Genomic DNA, 27,536 nt, shown 5'->3' with positions numbered 1-27,536 from the left:
AGTGAGAATAATTATCTTACCAGTGCTGATGCCGCTCCTCTCTCCTATTGCGGCCTTTGATCTTGAAATTAGCTGATGATAAATAAAATGCAGCTCATATCTGTTGCTTTCATTGACGTGAACTCTGTTAAATTTGCACATAGCATAGAAATTGAAGATCCGTATTATATTCGCTTTGCGGAGGAGACATATTTATGTGGCCAAGTGTAAATCAAACCGTTTTAACAAATCAGATGAAGTGACCAGGTGTAAACATGCCCTTAGTCACTGATTATGTGTTTTGAGGTAAAAATGATGTAATTTTAGTTAGAATATCATTATGCATGACTGTAATAGCCATAATTTAGGCAACAATGGATAATTTACTCCAGATCATGAAAATACATTTTGTCCCTTCATCATATTTGTTAGTCTTTTCTATTTAGATTTATTTTTAGTTCAGTTTGTCATTTTTGTACTTCAACTTAACCGTATTTATTTCAGTTAGTTGCCAAGGCAGCATAGTTGTTTGTTGTAGGGCACACATACAGAATCTGTAGCTAAAAGTGAGGCTGTGTTTGTGACATGATTTCACCACCCCTTCACACTTGGGTATGTGTGTTGGTAAGTGACAGCTATAATCTCCCAGCTTTGTCCAGCTTACAGCTTTATATAAACACAACTTCCATTTGTGGTGGTCCTCCCATGGTTTACACTTCAATTCTATAAACTTAGCACTGTGCTTTCCAAAACAATGCTTTCTGATTGTGGGAATTTGGGAGTTGTTTAGGTCAGAGACGCACTTAAAGGGTTAGTTCACCCAAAAATGAAAATCCTGTCAGTAATTACTCACCCACATGTTGTTCCAACCCCGTAAGACTTTGGTTCATCTTCGGAACACAAATTAAGAAATTTTTGATGAAATCTGAGAGCTGGCTCACTCCTTCATAGGCTGCTAGGTAATCGATATCTGCCATCCCAGGAAAGTTAGTAAAGACATTGTTAAAATAGTGACTACATAGAAAAGACTAACACGTGTGACAAAGGGACAAAATGTATTTTCATGATCTGGAGTAAATGATCCATTGTTGCCTAAATTATGGCTATTACAGTCATGCATAATGATATTCTAACTAAAATTACACCATTTTAACCTCAAAACACATAATCAGTGACTAAGGGCTCAACCTTAAGTTTATCAAGCAACGAGAATACTAAATATGCGCAAAAAACAAACAAAAATAACTACTTTATTCAACCATCTCTTCTCTTCCATGTCATTCTCCTAAGCTGTTGACGTAGTGTAACAGCGCAACGCTTCTGGAGCCAGTTGCACCAACAGGGCTTTACTAAGCCTGGTCCTAACTGCTAAGTAGGTCTTAGTTAAGACCAGTCTTTAGAGTTGACCTAACGTCTGTTGCACCAACCAAACTTAAGCCTAGGCTTAACTACGCCTGGTCTTAGCGTTGCGCGTTCATGTGTTGTTGACCAGCAGCGCGCGTTGCTAGGTTACGCTGTAAACTAAGGGCGGTGAGCAGATCGCGGAAGGCGACGGCTCAGTACCAGTGACACTCTGCGGATGGCCCGACATGCGGTGGATTTGTGGACATTATATCTCCAACAGTGTTTTGAAACGCACCATTTGCATAAAAACGTAGCGCTATTAATAGCTGTAATGCTGGTGTCAATGCTGCGTTGTGGTCCGATACATACTGTAAGTCGGGTGACAGCTCTTCAACAAGTTCATATATATCCCTCCGACAGAATCGAAACCTCTCTATCAGCTCCTCATCATTGTAAAGGTCCAATGGATTGCTTCTGTCCCGAATAACTCTCTCCCGTCTAAAAGCCCGCTCATTGTAAAGTCTGTGTATAAGGCGCGCCATGTCTTTACTACTGTATTTACTTATGTGGTTACGAAGTGGTTACTATAGAAACATTATCTATCGGATAACGGCTATTAACGCTATTATATGCCTAGATTTTGCATTTACGCCTGCTACTGACTAGGCGTAAGATTTATGCCCGGTCTTAGCGAGAAGAGGACTTAAGCCTGGATGGTGCAACGGTCGTAACTTTTAGGTCGGACTTAGAATGCTGAGTTAAGACCTACTTACCTTAAGACCAGGCGTACGCCCTGTTGGTGCAACTGGCCCCTGGTTTGTACGTCAGAACGTAGGCTCACTATTGGCCAGCGCTGGTCATGTGTGTGATGCGTGTGATGCTGGCCAATAGTGAGCCTACGTTCTGACGTACAACCCAGAAGCGCTGCACTGTTACACTACGTGAACTCACTCAGAGGCCCACACAGAAGAAAATGAATAGTTGAATAAAGTCGTTATTTTTGTTTGTTTTTTGCGCACAAAAAGTATTCTCGTCGCTTGATCAACTTTTAAGGTTGAGCCACTGTAGTCATTTGGACTATTTTATTGATGTCTTTACTAACTTTTCTGGGCTGGCAGATATAAATTACCTGGCAGCCTATGAAGGAGTGAGACAGCTCTCAGATTTCATCAAAAATATCTTAATTTGTCTTCTGAAGATGAACCAAAGTCTTACGGGGTTGGAACAACATGAGGGTGAGTAATTACTGACAGAACTTTCATTTCTGGGTGAACTAACCCTTTAAACAGATTATATGTAATTGGGTATCTTTTTTAACTCCATTTCCCTCTTTGTTTCACTTTAATCATTTCATTCCTCCCAGCAACTTCTGTCTAAACACCCACAATCCAGTTCCTGTCCTCACTTCTCCCTGCTTTCCATGGGCGGCACCTCTCGAGCGAGGCTAACAGAGCGCCAGTGTGCCACAGCCTTGCCACAACTTTCCCAGAGACTGTAATTACTACCCTCAATAAAAAAAGGACAGACAATATCAGCTAACTTGAATGCGTTGTTTAAGGGTGGCTTTTGAATCCTGGTCTTCGCTGGAAGGTTTGAATGAGGTTTTATATGTGTGTGCCGCCCAGCTATAAAAGGAGAAGCAATGCAAATTCACTTCTCAGCTGTCTCTGAATTATACAACAAAGGATAGTTCCTATTCTGGATCCTGATTGGTCTATATAGCTGTGAGAACAAAACACCTGTTCATAACACCCATTGAGAGCAACTATTAACTTTAGTTAATACCTCATGGAGGTTTTGATTGTAAAATTGTGTCTGTAGTATTTGAAAGCAACAAGGCTCTTGAGGCTATGTTTTATGATTCACCCCGGCAAAACGAACCATATTTACCAGCATCTGAATGGGAAGAGATAAAAGACTGCATGTATACCACAAAATGCATCATTCTATTGAATTGATCCCATGAGCAGATGACTTTTATGAGCCGGTTATTTTCATTGAATCAGAACTAAACATTGTAACCAGTTAAGTCTGATACAAATGACTTTTGTGAGCTGGTTCTTTTCATTGAATCGGTTACTTTCAGTGATGTCAGTTTTGAAATTAAACATGTTTTGTGTACTTAAGGTTTGTGAAAATTAAATCACTATCATTACTGGCGTTGTTCAAATGACAATGTGTTGTTAAAAATTCTCATTTGCAAAATTTAATTTTTAATAAATGACATTAATAAAACAGTGTTTATACTAAACTGTGTTTACATTATACTATATAGCACAGCCTCTTTACCTTGTAACTTAAAGTTAGAGTAATTTGCATTTTAAACGGTGAGAATTTATTAGATTTTTTTTTTTTGGTGAATTATTACTTAAAGGTGCCCTAGAATGTGAAATTGAATTTAACTTGCCATAGTTAAATAACAATAGTTTAGTACATGGACATGACATACAGTGAGTTTCAAACACCATAATTTTCTCCTTCTTGTTTAAATCTCGTTTTTGAAAAACACTCCTGAAAAACGGGCGAATCTCCACATAACACCAACTGTGACGTAACCGATGGGATCATTAATATGTACGCCTCCAAAATTTGCATAAGCCAAGCCCTTTCAGAGCTACGGTGCTGCACGGAACTGCGCTGCGCAGGTGAAGAATCAAGCGAGCATCGTAGGGCAAATGGCTGATCATGGACATAGATGTTATGTACCAGGCTGTGCAGGGGATGTGACGACTTTTCATACACTTCCCACAGAAAAGCAATGTCAACAGGCGTGGCTGATGTTCATCTATAATCAGGGTTCGAATTATGATTTCATCTTTGTGGGGGTCTCTTTAAAAAAAAAAAAGTAGCCTATGAGCAGGGGCGGTGTAGCTTAATAATGTAATATAAAAATATAAAAATTTGTAAATATAATACAAATTTAATTAAAAAAAAAAAAAAGCGTTGGTAACACAATTCAGTTTAAATAGTACATTTGGTTTAATTTGTCGTAATTTGTCTAATATGTTGTTAGTTGTGAGAATTTTCACGTGAGTAAGTAAACAGCTCCGACATATAGTAATTAAGCGTGTAACAGTTACTTAAGTGGTCCAGTGGTAGAACTTTTGTCAAGCGTGTCAGAGGTTCTGGGTTCGAATCCACAGTCGTATAGGTTTTTCTTTTTATCAAATCCGATTATGTTTATCAGTGGTTGTATATCAGGCAGAGACACGTTTGTGTGCATTTTGTTTTGTAATTTCACTGGAACGAATAGAGAGTCTCCACAACGGATTGAATCGCGCGTCCGAGTGAAGAATGCGCGAGCCACAAACAAACACAGTATCCGCGCCACTGATCGCAGCGGCAATGAGCACTTTGATCACTTGATTTAAGCATAAGGATGTAGTGTGTTGACGATCCGAGATCCCGTGAGATCCATGTGTTTGGCATCTTGTCCTATCTTTTAAGTCATGCTAGTCTGAAGGAAAAAGTGCTTTATTTGTAATTTAAAATAATGGTGCTGATGATTTTTAGAGACCCCCACAGGTGTATGATTTTACTGCTTTCATGGGAGCTCATCCTCTCTCTATGGGATTCTATCTAGCCACAAACAAACACAGTATCCGCGCCACTGATCGCAGCGGCAATGAGCACTTTGATCACTTGATTTAAGCATAAGGATGTAGTGTGTTGACGATCCGAGATCCCGTGAGATCCATGTGTTTGGCATCTTGTCCTATCTTTTAAGTCATGCTAGTCTGAAGGAAAAAGTGCTTTATTTGTAATTTAAAATAATGGTGCTGATGATTTTTAGAGACCCCCACAGGTGTATGATTTTACTGCTTTCATGGGAGCTCATCCTCTCTCTATGGGATTCTATCTAGCCACAAACAAACACAGTATCCGCGCCACTGATCGCAGCGGCAATGAGCACTTTGATCACTTGATTTAAGCATAAGGATGTAGTGTGTTGACGATCCGAGATCCCGTGAGATCCATGTGTTTGGCATCTTGTCCTATCTTTTAAGTCATGCTAGTCTGAAGGAAAAAGTGCTTTATTTGTAATTTAAAATAATGGTGCTGATGATTTTTAGAGACCCCCACAGGTGTATGATTTTACTGCTTTCATGGGAGCTCATCCTCTCTCTATGGGATTCTATGCATTCTACAAACAACCGCTTGTTCCTCAAACTCTGCATCGTCGTCTGAAACCGGCTCAAACATATACGGTTGTACACCGAGTCTCTCCATTTGCACGTCGGACCTGTTTGCTGTGACTCTCTGAGCTTTTGTAATGAGCCCGCAATGAAAGAGCCAATCAGAGCAGAACTCCTCATTACTATTCATGACCCTTCCAAATAAGGTAAAAACAGACCATTCTAGGGCCAATTTATAGGGTTGGAAATTGACCTGTAAAACCTTTTCTGGACATTTTAAATGGCTTTTTAAGCCACATACCCTCTATGTAGATATCAGGGACAAAATTAAAATATTATTTCAACACATTCTAGGGCACCTTTAAGAGACAAAACCTGATATTTGTCCCTGTATCAAGTGTTCCTCACCCAACACTGTTCATTTGGTCACAGCAATTTGTGGCATACTATGTGTCCTGCGCAAACACTTCAGAGGTGCAACAACAAAAGGTTAATGCGTCATATATCGCACACAGAGGTGTTCCCATGGGTTTATGGGTATATCTTCCCTCTCTCTGTTTGTCTAAAGCATTTCAGCTTCATAAAAACTGTGAGGAACAAAAGGGATTTTAGGTTATTGAATACCGTGTCTTTGTGCAGTGGGCGTGTGGGTTTAAAGTTTTTGGACAAATATTTGTAAGCCTGCGGCCCTGCGCTCTTTCGGCCCATTGGAGGCATCCGGTCAGCGGGTAAGGTCTCTGCGTGTTACTGTTTTTTCTCGCGGCAAAGTATTTTGATTTAAATAAAATACATTTTCTCAAATGTTATTACCTCGTTATTTCATCTGACTCCATAAATGAAAAGGTTTTAATGATATCTGTGCATCATTAAATGTGAGCGAATGGAGTCGATTAGAATAAAATCAAATGTTTACAATTTATCATGTCAGGTAAATGTATCAGGTCAATTTCATAATCAGTTCAAAGATAATAGATACAAACATCAAATGCTCTGGAATAAAGAGAGAAGATGCAATGCCTTGACATTATAAAATACATGATGCAAAGTGTTTTGCTTACACTTCGCATCTCGGGCTGATCTGGGTTACAGAATCGTGCTGATCCTCTAGTTGCATTTCATTATATAGACCGAAACTTCTTTCACATGGAAACATCTGCTAACAATGGGAATTTACATTCAGAGTTGACACCTTTTGGGAGTAGGAGGCCATTTGTCTAGAGACCCACCCTCCTCTGTGTGCCAGTTATCTATAAACTCTTAAAAACCTTATTACCTTATTATTATTTTGTTTTACTTCTTTGGGAATGAGACCTTTGTACCAGTTGCACTGAGACATTTCAAACAATATTACCAAACATGTAATACTGTATGATAATTATTCACCATATAGATTCTTGGGTGAATTTTGGTGATCTCAGCATGAGGGATGGGGGAAGAGGGGAAGAAATGTGTAGATTAGGATTGCTTAGTTGAGGCTTGCGTCTTGAATGATGGTGCTAGTTTCACAAGAGAGAGTTCAAATGTTAATTTCCAGAAAGGTCCTTTTGTTCTCTCAGAGAGTGGTCGTTCCTCAAGTAGACTGCCTGGCATTTATCTAATTTCTCAAGTCTTACATATTCATTGGACCGTAATGCAGCTTAGAGCTGATGCCTCTTAAGACAGTAGTGTGGTTGGCTTTATAGCACAGTTCTCTCACTGTTATCCACAGTTCAGGGAGGAATAGTCCTGTCTGTATGTCAGCAACACTCTTCATAAGCCTGTTCACCCTGTCTACTAGATGTGATAAATATGAGACATACCTCTTTCTCTACCAGGCTGATTTTTTTCTGCAGTCAGACATTATATTTTGTTGTTGTTGTCTTGCACTTAGTTTTTATGTTGATTTGTCACACTTGTTGACCGTCACACTGAACTGAAGTCATTCATTTTCAATGAGACTTGGCGATATGAGGCAACCTGAGCGCCTGAAGCTGTAAGCGATACAATGAAGTTGGGCTTTATGCAAATAAACAATGTGAGCCCAATCAAAATTTAGATTTGGATAAATCAGTTTTACCTTTAATATTTATATTTTAGGACAGTGAAACTGAAACATTGGCTAATATAGTGTTGGAGGTATCATGCCTATATGTGCTTGACTTGATGGCCAATCTTCAGTAGGACCTGAGTGTGAAGGTTGAATAAGTTGAGCAACAGCACAGCAGTGCATAAAATATTGCAATGGTTCAAAGAAGACAAATTGTTAGTGTGTGTCTCGCTGGCTCATCTGTGACCAGGAGAGCAAGTCTTTGTGGTGTATTGAGAGCTATTGTATCCAGGTTAATTTGTGCATACCACCATGTATGACAAACCATATCCAACAGGAGTAACTGTCGATGAAAAAATAATATGTCTGAAAGGGATGTCCAGGCACTAACCCGGATTGTATCCAAAAAACACAAAACCACAGCTACCCAACTCAATGTAGAATTAAATGCCACTTTGACTCTCCTGTTTCCATCAAAACTGTTAGTCGAGAGCTACACAGTCAATATTCATGGTCGGGCTGCTATAGCCAAACCTTGGGTCACTCGTGCCAATGCCAAACGTCGGTTTTACTGGTGCCAACAGTGCAAATCTTGGGCTGTGGACAATGTGAAACATGTATTGTTCTCTGAGTCCACCTTCATTGTCTTTCCCACATCCGTGGGAGCTACGATGTGGAGAAGCCCCAAAGAGGCTTAACACCCAGACTGTGACATGCCCAGAGTGAAGCAAGGGGGTTGACCAGTGATGGTTTGGGCTGCAATATCATTCCCAACTGTGCTTGATGGGCGCTTCACTGCCAAGGTCTACCGAACCATTCTGGAGGGTATGCCGTGTATATACAAATACATAAGAGAGGAAATATTAATTTATTTGTTTATTTATATATTTGAAGATCATAACAAGGTTTTAGGTTTTCCCCCTCTTCCTCGTCTCACATGTTGAGTAATCTGGCCTATAAACCCCAGACCCCACCTAACCAGATTTCATTAATTCAGCTGCTCATCATGAAGAAGCCTCCATGACGAACAGGCCAGGAATGAAATGAAGGCTGTGGGACGCTCCAACTTGCGGTCAGTGAAGGAATTTCCTCGGCACTATCATTCTCTCTGGAGTAGAGGTGTCAGACCGTGAGTTAACATACTGTAGGCTAAAAGAGAAACACAGATACAGTTAAAGCAGGAGGTTCATCTGTACAGGGAAAAAAAGGAAAGGGAGTCATTGCTGAATGGTCTCATAAATCTAGTTTGAACTGTTGAGTTTATTGCATAGTGCCTCAGCCCACCATGAAATGTAGATGTAATGCACCATTGTACTGTGTTATCTCATTTCCTGCATCACCTCACTGTGGTTTAATGTGTCTATATTGCACTGAATCATATAAATGATGGGCCATTTAAGTCTAAATAATTATTGCGAAGCTGACTGAACGTGATCTCCTCTGTTTGAATATAAATATAATTTCTATACATTTCACCTTTAATTTGCTCTTTCACTCTTTTCACTTTCATCATGGCAAGATGTTTAATTTCAAGATAGGGCTGGAAAATAGAAATGTTCATGAATATACGTAATAAAAAAATGTTTTGGGAAGCTCTTAAAAACATTTTTTTAAAAAGTCTACATTAATTTGCTATAAAGGACCATTAAACATTTTTGGGTTGAATATTCAGCAAAAAAGACTAAATTTAGCCTTTCTGTGAGAAGATTTTGGTCATAGCTCCCTTTCTTTGAAATTAAATCTCAGCATTTATTTGACATAGAAATCTTTTGTTACATTATAAATGTCTTTACTTTTGCTTTTTAGCAATTTAATGTGTCTTAGGTGAATAAAAGTATTCTTTTTTTTTTTTTTACAATCGTACTTATTACATTGCCAATAATATGAATACATTTATTTCCTTAAGATTGACGCAAATTATTAAAGCATTTCCCCCAAAATTTAAGATGTGGTCTAATGCTATTATAGCCTATATGCTTTTTTCCTATGTTAATTAATAGATACAATTATGAAATACAATTAGATGTTTTTGTTTTACCTTTATCTAATTTGTCCTTTACTAGAGGACAACTGAAGTAAAAAAGTGGTATAGTTTGCCCCGGTCTCCCCTGTGCTTGGCTACGGACATTGACTGTTCAGTGTTTTATGACTTATTATACAGCTCTTCTTGTTTGTAATTTTTCACACAGAGCTTGGCAGCTGGTTTATTGGCTTTGCTGTTCGGTGTGACCGTGCAGAACAAAATGAATTCAGATAGTGTCTGATGAAAGCATATACAGACCTGTGCTCAAGCTCTTATACATGAGACCATTATATTTATTAAACAATAATCTGCAGGAGGTGAAGCGTTACAGCAGTTTTACCACGGCTGAGAGTCAGTTATGCAGTAAAACCGCTGTAACGCATCGCCTCCTGTGGCAGGCAGTAGCAGCAACAGCAATGTGAATTCATTAACCTAACCAGTGGATGATTCTCAGCATGACACGTTTAAGCAAAGTCTTTTTCAAGGAAAGCCTTTTGGCTTTTTGCTCCAGGCAGTTATTTTGGGCATTCAAGACTGGTCTTATCTACTTGAATGGGGAAACACTGAAATCTCAAAAACTACTTGCTAATCTCACATTTAAATAACCTATTTCAAATCAGCTACAAAATCTGACATGAAATGTTCCATAAATTTTGTATCCTTAAATAGCAATAAAAAACCTTTTGTTTCATGTTTGTCCTGCCAATGTGCATGTGCAGTCCTAAGCATGAATCACACTGACTTTTTCTATAGCTTCTGGAAACTTTTAATAGCAGCTGCAGTGGTGCAATGACTTCACTAATTGACGATTGACTCTCTTATTTAGAAGGTGGGACAAATTCCGTCATATTGTGTGTTGCATATTCTCCCATTCATAAGTAATATGAGTGCTTTGTATATCTAAAGTCTTTGGTATAAGATGTCCGTTTGTGCAGGACAGGTGTGTGTATGTGGGCTTTTTAAGACTCATTTTAGAGCTGCAACAATTTGATTATGCATATTACATGGCTTTCTGAAATACTTGATTCTGATTGGACCACTTAACTGTATAATTGACCGTTGCCAATGTTTTAATTTCAACTCAAATCAATATTTCATGTCCATGCGTTTATTTATTTATTAAGTTGCCGTGTAATGAGCTTAAAAATGTACAATTCTCCGGTTGTTATTGCAAAATAAACCGCTTTAGGGTGATACAAGACACTTTTTCTTCACATCACGGTTTGTTATGCCGGCTTACTGTACATTATCCCTGCATGTTTTATTTATGGTTATCTTTATGCATATGTGCTCTTTGGTATCTCGTTGTGTTTTCGAGTCAGCGTAGCTGAGTGGCTCTGTGTTGTACAGCCGTCACTATCATGTGCTGCTCAACATCATTGTCTTTGGATGGAAGCCATTTCAAATAGAGATATCAAAGATGAGCCCTTCTGGTGTGTGTCTGCCATGCAGCAGCAACACGGTTTTCTTGAGTCCTCTGGGGTTTCAGATGTGCTGAGATTCTGAAAGCATGAAGCAGCAGCTTTTCAGAATTGACCAGTTCATCCAAAGAGCACCTCGCTCAAGATTTGAGCTTTAGGGTTCCTCAGCACTTCACTTCACTATATATATATATATATATATATATATATATATATATATATATATATATATATATATATAAATCCTTAATTGTTGAAAATGCAAAAGATTGTAATAGGTTACTAGGCTTCATTTTCTTTTGCAAAATATAACCGTATTTAACATTTTATATAATTGAAATGTTGTCCCCCTCCCCTTTAGATTTTACATCGACGGCATTATAAACTATTTATTATGCTTTTCTTTGTTTTGGTCTGACTCTGGCCTGATTTCTATGCTGCAATTCTGCTTTTAAATCCACACCAGGCACAAGTTTATTTTCTTTCTTCATTTTCTAATTACTGGACAATGTTGGCCGTCACAAAGCGGGTTGCTACTGTTCTCCCTCTACTTCCTGTCCTACTTTGAGGTTCAATCCTAGCCTTGTGTTGATATGGAATTTCCTCTATTCATAAGTCAGACTTTCCAAAGTTGTGCTTTTTTCTTTACTTTTTTTTAACGCCATCTCCCTTTACTCCCACAGTCTATTAGATTTAGTGTTCCCTCTGCAGCGGCTGCTACTGCCAGAGACGGGAATCTGACTTTATAGGGGTACAGCTTACTGCACCATCCCACCAAGGAACGGGGCTGGTTATTGCAAATTGAAGAGCTTTGTAACTCAATTATCCAAAGACAAAAGTGCCAGCCTCAGTATATATTCTGTCAGCGGACAGGCAGTTTTCTTTGTATTATAGTCATTTGGAAATTGATTGTAATAGTACATTTGCTGCAAACACAATTTCTCTTGGTGCAGAATGAAAAGCTTTCTTAATAAAGTAATGCAAAGGAAAATCGAACAAAGAGACGAACGAGTCTGCGACTGAATAGATGAGGTCTTGAGTTTAAGTGGCCAGATGCGACTAGACGTCAGGACAGCCCTTGCCAATAATGCTGGTTTAACTTCACCACTTTAACCCCCAGTTTCACAGATGAGGCTTAAGCTAGTCCCAGATTAAAATGCATGTTTGAGTTGTCTTAACTGAAAGCAACTTGCAGTGATATCTCTTAAAATATGCCAGTGGCAATGTTTTGACTCAAGATGCACACCAGTAATGTTTTTTTCTAAGGCACGTTTATAAAAGCTACTTAGATGTACTAATTGAACTAAGGCCTAATCTCAGGTCGAGTGGTCTGAATCGTCCCTGGCTGCACTTTGGCCAAGGGGTATAATAGTTTCAGTGTGTGTGTGACTGTTATTGAGTAGCCGGTGTGCAGCGTGGCATCTGTTAGAGTCTCTTCAGGAGGCTCTTCTCAGTGCTGTCTTATCTCCACTGATAGCTTCCGTATTGTATTCACTGTATTCTCTTGATAAGCGCCATGGAACAAGATAAGGGCTTGATTGATTTGTTTTCCTATCCATCGAACACCAATCTGGCCCGTTTTAATATCAGAACTGTTTCACAAAGGCATCTGCTTTATTTTGTCTGGTCTCTAGCATCTTCAGATCAAGATTTAAACATTAAAACCTTTTTTTGTAATTAAGTAATGCCAAGAAATACTGAATAAAATAGGCTGTATGAATAAAACCTTTCAGCATAGTATGAGTAGTTTTAGTTATTTTTGCTGGAAAATACATTTTTATAGAGTTTTATAGTATGGCATCAGTGCAAAAATAGCTTATAGTTATCTAATGCTTGATCCTCCAAACAATAAAACAGTTTTATAATAGTTCTGACTTGTAATAATTCTGATTGGATGTGCCACATTCAAAGATTTTGTAAAATAGGCAATATAGAATAAAAAAACTAAAAATAGCAATTGTATCTTGCTGATTTGTTGGTTTAAATGGAAATAAATTACTGTCCTTGAACTTCTTAGATCAACATACGACATTGTATGCCTTAAACTGCAATTGCAATCTTTTATTGATTTGTGTCTTGTACGTGCCTGTCATCCATATGATGACCTAAAAGTCTGGTTCCTTTCGATCAACGATAAGTCATGCATAGTTTCTGGGAAGAGAAAGGCCTTTTATTGTGACTTTTAAATAGAAATCAGAAGGGGGAAACACCCAACTTGGATTCCTGTCATCACAACATTTATGACGGAAACTGGAGCCTTTTTCATATGACTGGTGATGACTGACTCGATCTTTATCCATTCTTCACATGCGCTCATGCATCTATGGTCCGTTTTGGTTACAGTACAATAAATCTGTGTTAAATAAATATGATTTTGATGAAAGACGTTTGGATGCGAGTACTTGCTCAATGCTCAGTCCTGACTTTCAACATCTTCCCCACTGAGTGTCAACCACACCATACAGTCTTTCTCAAATATCTCTGAATAACGTCCCATGATGCTTTCCAGAGTTTAGCTCCAGCATCCGTGTTTGTCTTTAGCCTAAGTCAAGGCCGGTTTCCCCCGCTTAACCACAGCAGTCAAGGAAGGTCAAAGAGCACACCGGTACATCACTACACCACCTGACATCACTGGAGTCTCAGTGGTAGCCAGATTTGATTATTCTCCGAGTACCTCAGCAGATGTTAATGAGGAGACCTTGACAGGTTGCCTGCGCTCACAGAATCCATACCTATTAACGTCCCACTCCGCTGCTCTTTCTTCTCTGCGTGGAGCCGTTCAGCTGACAGGTGTTGGATGAGGCCAATTATCAGAGCTGAATATCTGTGTCAAGCTCCATGAATCGATCCAATAAAGGGGGCAGTGACAGAAGCGTCCACCTCTGCTCACCCTTCATCATCTTCTGAGACCGTCCTTTGTGACAGACTCCCACGGCATGTCAATGGGGCCGATTCTTGGCCAGAGTCGTCCGATTCAAGGGCATTGATGGACAAATTGTTGGCTTTTTATTAAAACTGGTTACTGAGGCCTTTTTGAGGTGAGCGCATTTCGTATGGTTTCACCTGTTGTTCCATTGTGGCTGATGTTAAATTACACGTAAAAGATGTTTTTAATAATATAAAATAGGGCTGGGCGATAAAACGATAACGATATGTATCGCGATAGACACGTAATCAATATCAATAAAAAATGCGTTCGATAAAACGTTCGATAATTTTTTTTTTTTCCGTCGGAAGAAACCAGCAAAGTAAGTTTGATTGCATGAACAAAGGCACTCACTCTCTAGTAACTAGATAAAACAGGAAAAGTCAGCTCTCCTGACTTCAAGTCTGACCGTAGTCAGACCAATGTCGTCTGCAGATTATGCAAGACCGTCGTCAGTTTCTCTGTTATTCGCGTGCTGCTGATGCGCTGTTCTAACGTGTGCGTTTCTCAGCGCGTACATGTGAAGCTCACATGCACTAAAAGCCTGTCTACCAGCGCCTGGATACTGGACTAAGTTATCTTTCGAGTCTTATTGTGCTAATACTGTTATATACACACAAGGTTTACATAAACTAGTCGGATATGTCTAAAGTGAAAGCAAACTTGAGAAAATTGAGAGAAAATCTGCATGTCAAATGCGTGTATAATAGACGCGTCGCGCGCAGCTCTTAAAGAGACAGTAGTAATAGTAAACACGCTGCCGCTTGTCCTTAAAGGGATAGTTCACCCAAAAATAAAAATTATCTCATTATTTACGCACTCTAATGTTGTTCCAAACCTGTATTCATTTCCTTCTAATATTTTCTAATATTAATATTTTGAAGAATGTGGGTATCCAAACAGTAGCTGGTCCCCATTGACTTCCATAGGAGAAAAATATACTATGGAAGTCACTCGGGTACATCAACTGTTGGTCATTCTTCCAAATAACTTTTATTTTCAACAGAAGAAAGAAACTTATTCAAGTTTAAAACAACGTGAGAGAGTAAATTATGAAAATTATAATTTTTAGGAGAACTATCCCTTTATTGTTAATAAAACAACAAAATGTAAAGAGAAAATCACTCACTGCTCTTGACTGATAACTTTATTAATAGCTTTAATAAGTATCAATGTATAATTTATACAGTGAAGTCTGTTTTGTTTTATTTTCATATTTGTTCATCATATTTAATTACTTTCTGCAATGCTACTGTTAAACACACCTACAGTAGCTGAAAACATAAAGCACTGTTTATTTAATTTGTATATTAAGTTGTGTATGTGTAATGTGTATCTTTGATCTTAATATTTAATAACAAAGAAAATAATGAGAACATTTTTTATCTTCGCCCCTGTCTGCCATTCTTTTTTATTTTATATTTTGTTACCTAAGGCTTTGTTTTTAAAATATGGACATTAGTTTGGCTGTAATGCTCAGTCACAAAATAGTAAAACCAACATAAAAAAGAATTGTGATAAAATCGTGAATCGTGATTTTCCTGAAAGAAATCGTAATATTATATTTTTGCCATTTCGCCCACCCCTTTATAAAGCATTTCTTACGTATTCTTTAATTTTGCACCTTAATGTTAAGAGATAATTGTTAAGTGTTCATTGTGATTTTAGACTTTTGAGTTTTCCATGGTCGTGTTGACATTTCTGCCTTTATAACTGATGGGATTATAATCAGTTAAATTTAAAATAAAAAATCTTTAAATGTAATATATTTGTCTCCTGGACTGGTCCTTATTTTAAATATGTTATAAAAAAATTCAATAATTATCGATATCGACCGATATGAAACACTTATATCGTGATACAGTTTTCAGCCATATCGCCCAGCCCTAATATAAAATTTGTTTATTTCATAGGTACGATTACATTTTTATGTTAGTCATTTTTTATTATTATTATTATTATTATTATTATTATTATTTGAATAGAATTTTTGTATGTTACTTAGTATTTCATAGTAATTATGGTACAATTTATTTATTTTTCTATTTATTATATTTAAATAATAATAATTTAGTATGTTTAGTATTTCATAGGTATGATTTATTTTTATATATATTTATTTGTTATTATGTTAATAGAAATGGACTGTTATTTCATAGAAACTATTACATTTCATTTATTTATTTCATTATTTATTTTGATAATAGAAATGTATTATGTTATTTAGTATTTCATAGGTACGATTATATTTATTTGTTTGTTTTACATGGTAAAAAAAAAATCATTTAGTCTAATATACTTTATATTATAATTTTAAGTACATTGAAAAGAATGGCAAGTTAAATCTAACAAATGACTGTGTAAACATTGGATAGATTGGGATTTATTTATGAAAGCCTTCACTATTTACTTGTTGAAATTAGTGTTTTCCTGCAGAAAGCTTTTGGTAAACAGAATTTTGTTTAAAAGGGATGTTTATATTAGTTTTCTATTAATCACGACAGCAGTAATTCAGTTATTCAATTTTAAAAAGTTTTTGCATCATACAAATTGCATTCAGCACTTTTTATACCGTCAACCAATTTGCATAATTCTTTTCTGTGACCACGTAACTTTCTGGCCAAATGAATGGCTTCTTCTTTGCTGATGAGACCCGATGACCTCCAAAACCAGACGGGCGATACTTTGGCATCTCCTCGCGGTTTCATTCCACACTCTCTCTCTCTTTCTGGTTCAAGGACATTTCTTGTTCTCAGTCAACAAGCCTTTTTCACAGTGATGCAGAGGAAGCTGCTTCATTTGCGTCATTGTGTGTGTTGCATAATGATGATTTTGAATGTGGATTGATGACGTGTTTTTATTCAACGTTCCTAAACGCAAGATAAAGCGTGCCAGTTCAGGCCCAGACCAAAAACATTGATCATACAGAGGCAGGAGTGGCGAAATCACCATTATTCACGTCCTCTCGCAAGCAGCCTGCAACCCGACTTCAAGAACTGAGATGTGAATGTCAAGAGAAAAGTGCTGGAAGTGGGAGTAAACACTACTCTGAGACAATTTTATTATGTTATTAATATTGTTACATTCATTTTTAATTTGAGTGGTTTAAGCGGCATTGGAAAACAGTTCTACATGTAGTATTACCCTCCCATTAACAACCTTGCATTCATCCACAGTAATGTGATGTTCTTCGGTCTTGCTCATATCTGAACATTTATATAGATTTTATTCATTTTTCAATCCGAAAATACTTTGTATCTTCCCTGACATGTGCTGTTTTGTCCTTAAATGTTTCAGTGTAGTTTTTCACGTAATATATTTGTAAACGTATAGTTTTTCCATCCAGTGCTGCACCATCATGCATCAGATATTTCAGAGAAACAGTCCATCTGTTTTTGATGCTCACCAGCACTGTAAAGTGCTCAGCCATCAAATCAGCTTTGACACGTGTTTAACATCAGGAGTAATCGCTTCCCATTAAATAGTGGAAAGAATTACCATTGTTTTACTTCACAGTGCTCTGAGTTAACTCTGGCAAATGTTCCAGCTCAATTGGACGATTTAATTTTTTTGCCTGGGATCGGTAGGGGACGAGCTCTTCGTTGTTGCGTCACACATATGACTTTGATTCTGCTTGTGTTTCCGGCTGGCTGAGCTGTGAAGTTGCTTATTCATCAGCAGATAAATCCTAGAGTAGTCCCACTGGCTCTGGCATGTTTAAGACCCTCTCCGGTCAGACGCACTCACAGGCTGATTAATTGCATCACAGGACCGAAATTGCCACGCATCACTGCCTGGCCGTTCGCTCTACTTACAATATGAGACGGACTCTCTGGAAATTATATTAACATGCAAAAAAAAGAGAAATATAGAGATTTAAAAAAGTAATGATTCCAGAGGGGCTGTTTGAAATCAAAAGAAGAAAAATAAGACTTATTTCAGTTAAAGGAGAACTTGGTAACTTTTTTAACTTAATAAAACTGTCTAGAAATCATTTGGATGGTTAAACAACCTATTCTGGTGATATTGATGACTTTCCCTGCTCCCCCCAGCGTTCCCAGGTGGAAAACCAACCTTGCAACTTGGGGACTGCCGTCCCGGTAAGACAGAAATTGGAAGTCTCGTGAAAAGCGAGAACGAGAACGAGCGCGAGCGCGAAACACGAATTGCTTTACGGCAATTCGACATAAACACACACGCATGTATGATGTATTACCAGATTACCCACCTCGGTAGACATAGCTCCACACGATACAGTTGGCTTGCTCCGATCATAACAAACGCACATGAGCAGCGGTAGAGAGGGGGAGGAGGCCGCCGCAATTGAGTTTTTTACGTCCGTGTTGTGAAATATACGCCCCCCCACAGCTGTAGGGGGAGCTCGTGGGGAAAACATGCGACAACAATAGGGAAAATCAGCGAAGAAGTGACTAGAGTTCGCTAGAGTTGCCGAGTTCTCCTTTAACGTTTATTTTATTCAAGTAACAAAAATGTTTTTTATGGTTCTAGTTTTAGTTACCTATAATCACCCTGTTACTGGTAAACAAGCCAAAAATACAGTGTTGTAATACACTGTAATCTAACTGTAATACAGTGTGCATTCAAACCGTGATTGTGCAAATTTGATTTTAAATGATGAAGTTAGCCTTTGCAAAAGAGGAGAAATAAGTCACATTTTCTTACCAGCTGCAATTTAAAACCAGCAAGCATAACGTGTCGTATTTCTCTGTTATCAGAGCTGTTGTCAGTTCAGACGGATTGAATTTGAGCTGTAATCTTGCATCACATGCTCCAGTGGCAGGATGTGCTTCTCCATGTCAGATTTCACTTGCCGTACATTCCCACACTAATTACCATTCCGGAACAAATCCTTGAGTCACCCAACACTCGGGAGCGGTGGTCTGTCATAACAGATCTGCCGTGGAGCCTGTGGAGAGTACAGGACCATGGGAATTAGCTGTATGTCAAAATCAATCAATGCTGTTAAAGAAATAAATGGAAAATGTTGACGTCTGCATAAAAACCCTTTACAACACTTAACAAAACATTTTACTTCATAACCTGATGCATTTCAAAACAAGATATTCAACTAAATGATTTATTAAGAATGTAAATAGGGTCAATTTTGATTTCATTCAACATTGGCTCCTCTGCCAAACAAAACTCCCAGTGTGTTTAAAGGGGAAACGGAGCGTACTGACCTTTTGCAGGATAAGTCCAACATTTGTCTGTGTTTAGATGTAGCATCTCTGAGCTGTCTTACACTGATCCTGTTGTCTTCATGCCACCGGCAACGATGAGTGTCAGATTAGGACACGCTCTGTTTTTGTGTACTACTAATTCTTTTTTTTCCGCTCTCTTGCTGTCTGTTAAATGTAAACAAAGACTTTAGATATATGGACGGCGCACTATTACTTATGAATGGGAGAAAGTGGAACGCACAATATGGCGGAATAAGCCCCGCCTTCTAAATAAAAGAGCCAATCGCTGATTGGTAAAGTCAGCTGCCGTTAAAAGCTCCAGTTGCTATTGAAACAAACAGTCTTCTGAGACGCACACTTAGGACTGCACATGCACATTGGATGAAAATGTCCCTAAAAAATGCAGTTTTTTTGCAATGTTTTGAGTGTTTAGAAACTTAATTCATTAGTGATTTCAAATATGAAATTTAATCGTAAGCTTGGTAAATGGCTGGGGAGAATTTAATGTCCCCCCATTCAAAGAGATAGGAGCTGTACTTGCATGTTTGATTATATATTCAATTCATTTATTTACAATATTTATTTATTGGCTCTTTTTATAGCTCAAATGATTATTGTCCTCATATGCAAAGTGTTTCCTTTGGTTTAAAGGAATAATTCACATGAGAGCGCGTAAATTATGTACATTTCAATTGTTTGGATGAGCTGTTCCTTTTGTACGGTTTTTATTTTTTTTAAATTTTTTTTTTTATACAAACTCTCTCGCTTTAGCTGGCTGTTATAGGCAGTAATGGAAACCCATCGTGCCCTGACAGAAAACAGGCTGATGCTGTCATATATGCCTGGGTGGATTTATCTGTGGGAATGAAGTGATTGTGTCTGATTGTAATGTATTTGTTTAGGCTCGAGGACGTCGTATGACAGTCCTATCACTGCAATGGCACATTTGCTCCATGGCATGCAGCGATTGCAGCTTGAGTTCATTTCTCTGGCATCCTCAATTGCAGGGACATGTCTGCTATCTTAATGTCAGCGTAGTCTAAATGTTTTCATTTGTGTCAACTGAAGTACATTGAGCTGCAGATGGGAAACACTTTCTAGAGTATTGTGAAAAAAAGTAAATCCATCCCATGACCTAATTGGTGGTGTGTTTTTAGCAGTTATAAAGTATTGTACAACCTAGCAACCATTCAGAACACCCTAGCAACCACATGACAGCATGTAAAAACCCCTCAGAACACCGTAGCATGGCAACCACTGACATAGAAATATAGTACCTATCATACTCTTTTTATAGCCCACACTCATGAAAAACCTGGAAATTCAAAATTTGTGGTTTTTCTAGGCCTGGGAAAGTGATTTCCAAAAATTTCATTTCAAAAGTCATTGAAATTTCTGTTGTGAATATACATTCTTCTTGTCTATAAATTGCTCTTTGTGAGTGCAATATTATCCAGTATTCACTTTAATTTTCCAATAATCCACGTGCAAAGATTATGGAAATTTGTTGGTCTGAAGGTTTGGGAACCATCTATAATAAAGATGCACTGTGAGTGGTTTTGGGTGAGAGCATCTTCTAAAAGATTAAACGTAAGTGGTAGCTTTGGGGCAAAGAGACGCTCTTATAATTTTGTTAACAACACTGATTTGCCTTGTCTTGGCATGCGAGGACCAATTTTGAGTTTAAACTGAACTTTAGTTCCTCTTCTCTGCTTGACCGCACCTCGAATTCTGCTTCTATTTTAGACGCCACACAATGTTATTTTCTCCAAACATTACAAACATTAATGAATGGCTTCATCACATCAATAGCCGTCATGGAATTTTTATAATGAGTCATGAAGTGCTTTAAGAATAAATAAGTGACCCAAAGTTGGGATAATTACAGGGTGGCTAATAATGAAGTTTTCCAACAATCCTGGCTACTGCGGTGTAACGTTCTCAGGCTCTTCAGATTTCTCAGGTCACTCTAACCTGCTTATTGGCACCATGTTCCTCTCACACCCTTATTACCCTTTCAACCAGAGCCAGCAGAGCAGGCGTTAGGAGTACCTGGTTTTGCCTTCAATGATTACAGGTTATTACTTGGTCCACAAATGATTAGACAGACTTGTAGGGTATTGTAGAGGAGAACGTAACTGGTTTTGAGTTGTTGTTGTTGTCTTTGTGGTATGATTTAATACCAGCTTTATGACTCAATACACGCAATATAATGGCAGCTATTGATGAAATGAAAGTAGCACTTACAAAATTGTTATTTATCTCAAAATGGACAATTATCAACTGCTCTATCATTACTAACAGTAGGGGTGGGCAATATAACCAAATTCTTATTTCACAATATGAGAAATTTTTTCACAATAAGGATATATCACAATATAGTTATTATGCGTTATTTGATCTCATTTCTGTTATTAAAAATAATAAAAATGAAGCAGATTACAAACAATAGGACAAAAACAATATAACAACAAAAATATCATTTAAGTTTTTCAGGTACAATAGGTTTATTTACCATGTAGTAAGAATTAGTACAGTTGTTAGTAAAATATTGAATTGAATATTAAATTAAATATAAATGTATTCTTATTAAAGCTAAAAAAAAAAAATCAGGCAAGAGTTGTTGTTTTATTGTTTGATTCACATTAATGAAACAGTGGCTGCTGTCACTTTAAGATCAAACGCACAGATCCATTATACTGATACACATCTGGTTTTCACCCGACTGTTAACTTTTTGATTGCAACATTTTGACATAACTGTGTGTGTGTGTGTGTGTGTGTGTGTGTGTGTGTGTGTGTGTGTGTGTGTGTGTGTGTGTGTGTGTGTGTGTGTATTCAACCATTCAAGTGAAATAAGACATGAAAGAAAACTGAATTTGCAATTTAATGCTGAGACAGCATGAGAGTCTGAGTTCAGCCTGAGAGACTGCTTATTATGCTTAATAACACTTTTTAACATAGAGCACATCTCAAATTCATGATCGCCTTCTGACAGAGGCAGCTTACTTTGGCAGTGTACCAATCAACGAGCACCGCACAGAGTTCCTTTTTCGGGATATATTGCACTTATAACTCTTTTTAATATCAAGCACCTCCCGCTCTTTATTATTATTATTATCATTCGTGCATTTAATCACTCTGAAGTGTCAATATTGCTATATATTTTTATATATGTAGTTAATTTTAATAAGAGTATAGTTGTAACTCTGTAAGACTAAATTACATTTTACCCTTTAAAAATTAGGTTGTTACATTTTTACGGATGTTACTGTTTGTGTGGTGCTACCAAATCAGGTGCTAGTATCACTGGTCTTAAATGTTAGTTTGGAACCCTAAATGAAGGAGAAGGTTTGTCCCCAGCTGTGTCTACAATATCAAATCTGGCCCCCTTTAAAACGTTTGGACACCCCTAATATTTTATACAGCAACATTTTTTTTATATTATTTATGTATTTATTTTTTGCCCTTGTATATATGTATACAAACCACTTTACAGGACTGGCATAGAAATGGGTCAGTCAGGTCTTGTGACTATGTGCTAGTGATAGTATCATCTTCCAAAATCCTCAGACAAGACTTGTTCTGTAATCTTACCCATGTCACGGTATTGCTTTTGATGTCATGATTGGTCTGGTGGCCACTTTCCTTCTCTGTGTCTGTCTCACTTTCCTTCTCCTGTGTCTTAAGGCAGACTTGCTTGTTTGCATTTCAGTTTGGCCCTTTAATTGGAAAATAAGGTACAAGAGGCCTTTCTAAAAACACATTATGCCCTTTCTTGTTTTTATTTTTTCAAGTTTTTAATGATATATCTTTTGCATCATTGCACAGTTGAGCTATTATGACATTGAGACATTTATATGTTAATACCCATGGGATTAATACCCATTTGCTCTTTTCCAGATGCAGCAGCTGTTCTATGAAAATTACGAGCCAAACAAGAAGGGCTACATCCGTGATCTCCACAACAGCAAGATCCACCGGGCCATAACCCTTCACCCCAACAAGAATCCTCCATACCAGTATCGCCTGCACAGCTACATATTGAGCCGAAAGATCGCTGAGCTGCGCCACCGCACCATCCAGCTTCACCGCGAGATTGTGCAGATGAGCCGCTACAGCAACACTGAGGTGCACAAGGAAGACCTCCAATTGGGCATTCCTCCTTCGTTCATGCGCTTTCATCCCCACCAACGTGAGGAGGTGCTAGAATGGGAGTTCCTCACGGGCAAGTACATTTTCTCGTCCTCGGACGGACAGCCTCCACGACGAGGCATTGACTCCTCACAGAAGATGGCGCTGGACGACATCATCATGCAGGTAATGGAGATGATTAACGCCAATGCCAAGACGCGAGGTAGAGTCATCGACTTCAAAGAGATCCAGTATGGATACCGAAGGGTTAACCCCATGTACGGGGCAGAGTACGTACTGGATTTGCTGCTGCTGTACAAGAAGCACAAGGGGAAGACCATGACGGTGCCCGTGAGGAGGCACGCTTATCTTCAGCAGACCTTCAGCAAAATTCAGTTCCTGGAAGATGAGGAGATGGATGCCCGAGTGCTGGCTGCTAGGATCAACCAGGACTCAGACTCACTGTCCTTCTTGTCCAACTCTCTCAAGATGCTTGTCCCTTTCAAGCTGAGCGGCCCAGGCGTCGAACAGCACGAACCCAAAGAGAAGAAGATCAACATCCTTGTGCCGCTGGCGGGACGCTACGAAATCTTTGTGCGCTTCATGGCCAACTTTGAGAAGATCTGCCTCATTCCCAACCAGAACGTCAAGTTGCTGATTCTTCTTTTCAGCACGGACAACAACACGGAGCGCATTAAGCAGATCGAGCTCATGAGAGAGTATCACATGAAGTATCCAAAAGCCGATATGGAGATCAAGCCGGTTTCTGGCCCTTTCTCCCGTGCTCTGGCCCTGGAGGTCGGCTCGGCCCACTTTACCAATGATTCCTTACTCTTCTACTGTGACGTGGACTTACTGTTTACTCCCGACTTCTTGACCAGATGTCGTGGGAACACCATACTTGGGGAACAGACGTACTTTCCCATCATCTTTAGCCAGTACGACCCAAAGGTTGTCTACGCGGGCAAGGTGCCCAGCGACAACCACTATGTGTTCACATCCAAAACGGGCTTGTGGAGACACTACGGTTTTGGGATCGTCTGTGTCTACAAAGGAGACTTGGTCAAAGCAGGTGGCTTTGACGTCTCAATCCAAGGTTGGGGACTGGAGGACGTGGACCTCTTTAACAAATTCGTCCAGTCCGGGATCAAGCTGTTCCGCAGCACGGACACTGGCATCGTGCACGTCCACCACCCCGTGGTTTGCGACCCCAACCTAGATCCCAAGCAGTACAAAATGTGCCTGGGCTCCAAAGCATCCTCGCACGGCTCCACGCAGCAACTTGCCGAGCTGTGGTTGGAGAAGAACAACCACGGCTTCCAAAAGATCTCAAACTCTAATAACGAATCAATGAGGACAGAATAGACCCTGCAAGCGCACACCCATCTGTCTTCCTCTTTATGGTGTTTTTTAACTACCTTATTTATTTTTTACAGAAAAGACTTCTGTGGATATATTTTGAAATAACTTGTTTTGTAAACTGTACAGGAGCAGGAAGACACCTTCAGACTCAATCTTTTTTTTTTAGCAGCATTACCGATTGTTAAAATAAGGAACACTGACGTAAGAGGAGCAACAACGAGAGATCTATTTTACGAATTTAATACTGAGCATTATATTTATGGCACCTCACGGACAGACTGCTGTGTACCTCACCAGAAAATGTGTCGCAATGGAGTTGGAGGAGTTTGGTCATGAACATGTGGTGTCTTGCGAATGGTAAATGTTTATTTGTGAATGTTTACAGAGAGCTTTGAACAAGTGATTGATACTTGGGAAAGGTGATCTATAAAATAACAATCTTAATTGTGACAATTAAGGGCCATTGATCAAAAGTTTCATTTTTTTTCTTTTTCGTTTATTTTTTTCCAGTTTATTTGTCTGGGGGGGATCCATAATAACACTGTTTTGTTTCCATTGATTTTGATTTATTTTATTGACTTCTGTGAATGAAACTGCTGGATGTAGATCTTTCCAATTCATTCCCACTGTCTAATTTATTGAACGTTCAGTCTCGTAAGATATCGGACTGAGGTTGTGTACATTAGAGATTGTATAACCGTCTGTCATGGATAGTGTTTTCGTTCCTGTACGTTTTCCTCTCCCTATCTCGAATTACTTTGATTACCAAAGACTTTTTTTGCACATTTGCTGTAGGTGATAATTGTTTCGAGCGTGCTTGTGTGTGTGTGTTTGCGTGTATGTGTCTGTCCGAACACAAGGAGGTGGAGCAGGAAAAACACATGAATTGTACTATAGGATGCAGGTACCAATGACCAGATTTCTATTCTGCACAGCTCTATGAAAGTATGTCGACAACAAGCCACTTAACAAAAATGATGAAAACTATTTTCTCATTTAATTAGATCCGAGTTTGTTTGCTCCTGTTCGTTATTTAATTTTTTTTATACAGTTGCATACAGGCCATTCTCTTGTGATCGAGCCATGCACTCCACAGGGAAATCGGCCTAAACCGCCGCCTCGCCTTCTGATGTGAGGACCAATCTCCCACAGTAGTCGTTTCTATTTTTTTCTTCTTCTTTGGGGAGTTTTCATACTTCAGTTCTCTGTTAGCCCCCATACAACTGGGACAAATGTTTTATATTTAATAAAATGTTTATCAAAATTGTGTTGATTATGTTTTGATTTCTCAACCAAAATGTACCATGCCTTCAGGTTTTAGCCCAATTTATTTGCCTTTTAAAGCTGCTTATTAGAGCTTCCAAATGCAGTGAAACAACTTTTAAAGGAATGTTGCAGATTCAAAACCAGTTGAGATCTACCAGCAGCATCTGTGGTGTGCTGTCGATAACCCCAAAACAAACAGATGCACAATGGATGTCTATGTGGCAAGAAAATCAGGAAGGTTTCAACGTGCTTGTATTTTTGAATTCTATCTGAATCATCCTTTTTGCAGTGAAACGACTCTTCAAGGACTATGAACATTTAATGCATTTAGCAGATGCTTTTATCCAAAGCGACAAGGACAAAAATGTGTGTATTTCTCTCCATATAAACAGTCCCTTACTGGTATCATTTCCAATCTCTTGTAAAAAATGTCAGGTTTACTGGCTTTACATCATCATGACAGGAAAGAACAATTGAATTTGTTGATAAAACAATGTTTTCAATAGCTTAAAGTGGCCATATTATGCCCTTTTCAAAATCTTGATTTTGGTTTTGGGGTCTACTAGAACAGGTTTTCATGCTTGAATGTTTTACAATTTTACATTGTCCCATTCGGTCTGTAATGCTCGGTTTAGTTCCAATCTCTATGAAGCTCCTTCTTCTGAAAAGCGTTGGCTGACCCAGTTGTGATGTGATTGCTCAACCGCTTTGATCATGTTTTAGAAATGTCAAGCCCCTTACCATACCACGAGATTCAACACGATATTAACACATGCCTTGGGTGGGAATTATTTAAATGAGGAATATTGTGACAAGTACATTCCCAGAAGAAAACTCAAGACAACAATTGAGGTGTTTCAGGGAGTTCAGAAACAGTGCTTACTGATATAGAGAATAACTGCCTTTGGAATTACTTTGTGTTTTGGAACATTGCAGACATTTTCATGCTCAAACAGCAGCAACTATAAGAAAATGACTGAAGTATTTAATAATTTACCAGAGTAAAATTACATGAATATATATATATGAATATATATATACACAGACACCGTATATATATATATATGTATATATATATATATATATATATATATTTATTTAAAAGTAACTTACCAAGTTGTGACCAGGTAGAGTTCAGAAAAGAGGAATGGATGGTGGCCGGCAAACATTCCAGGTAATTAAATGAGGCCCCAAAACTGCAGTGGGCAACAAGCATCACCTTCATGAAACGCCTGAATCGATTTACCTTTTCTGCTGTTGACCGTTACTCAATTTAAAACAAATAAGCTGTACCTTCTTTTTCTCCATGCCACAAAATCAATGCTTTCAAGTTCAAGTTCACTTTATTTATATAGCACATTTACAACAGCCACTAGGCTGACCAATGTGCTTTACAGAACAACCAGATAAATAATAAGAAAATAATACCTGCATAACAACATATAAAACACAAATGAAAGCAGCAAAAGTAGCAAAGCACCGGAGTAGCAAAACAGTATCAGACTCAAATATAAAATAGTCAAACAGAAGTGGCAAAGCAGTATCAGACTCAAATATAGAATGGAAAAACAGGAGTGGCAAAACAGTATCAGACTCAAATATAAAATAGTAAAACCAACCTAAGAATAGAGATCAGTATGCTAAAGAAAACAGGTTTTTAACAGAGACTTGACAGACAGGGTAGGGGCCGTTCTAATCTCTAGAGGCTGTTCCAGAGTC

The 27,536-nt window shown here is 38.3% G+C and overlaps 1 protein-coding gene across 1 annotated transcript in view; it reads left to right on the top strand.

Moving 5' to 3' along the window:
* chsy1 (chondroitin sulfate synthase 1) overlaps nt 1-25,806 on the top strand; it is a 64,260-nt gene extending 38,454 nt beyond the window's left edge. Inside the window, exon 3 of the mRNA XM_079866537.1 lies at nt 22,959-25,806. Within this exon, the coding sequence (XP_079722663.1) occupies nt 22,959-24,554 (1,596 nt within the window). The 3' untranslated portion in view covers nt 24,555-25,806. The remainder of the gene's footprint in view (nt 1-22,958) is intronic.
* Nucleotides 25,807-27,536: the final 1,730 nt, after the last annotated feature.

The sequence above is a fragment of the Squalius cephalus genome (assembly GCF_949319135.1).
Source record: "Squalius cephalus genome assembly, chromosome: 3".
Taxonomy (NCBI): Eukaryota; Metazoa; Chordata; class Actinopteri; order Cypriniformes; family Leuciscidae; genus Squalius; species Squalius cephalus.
Note: the sequence above shows the minus strand (reverse complement) of the source record. Positions and strands in the feature narration are given on the sequence as shown.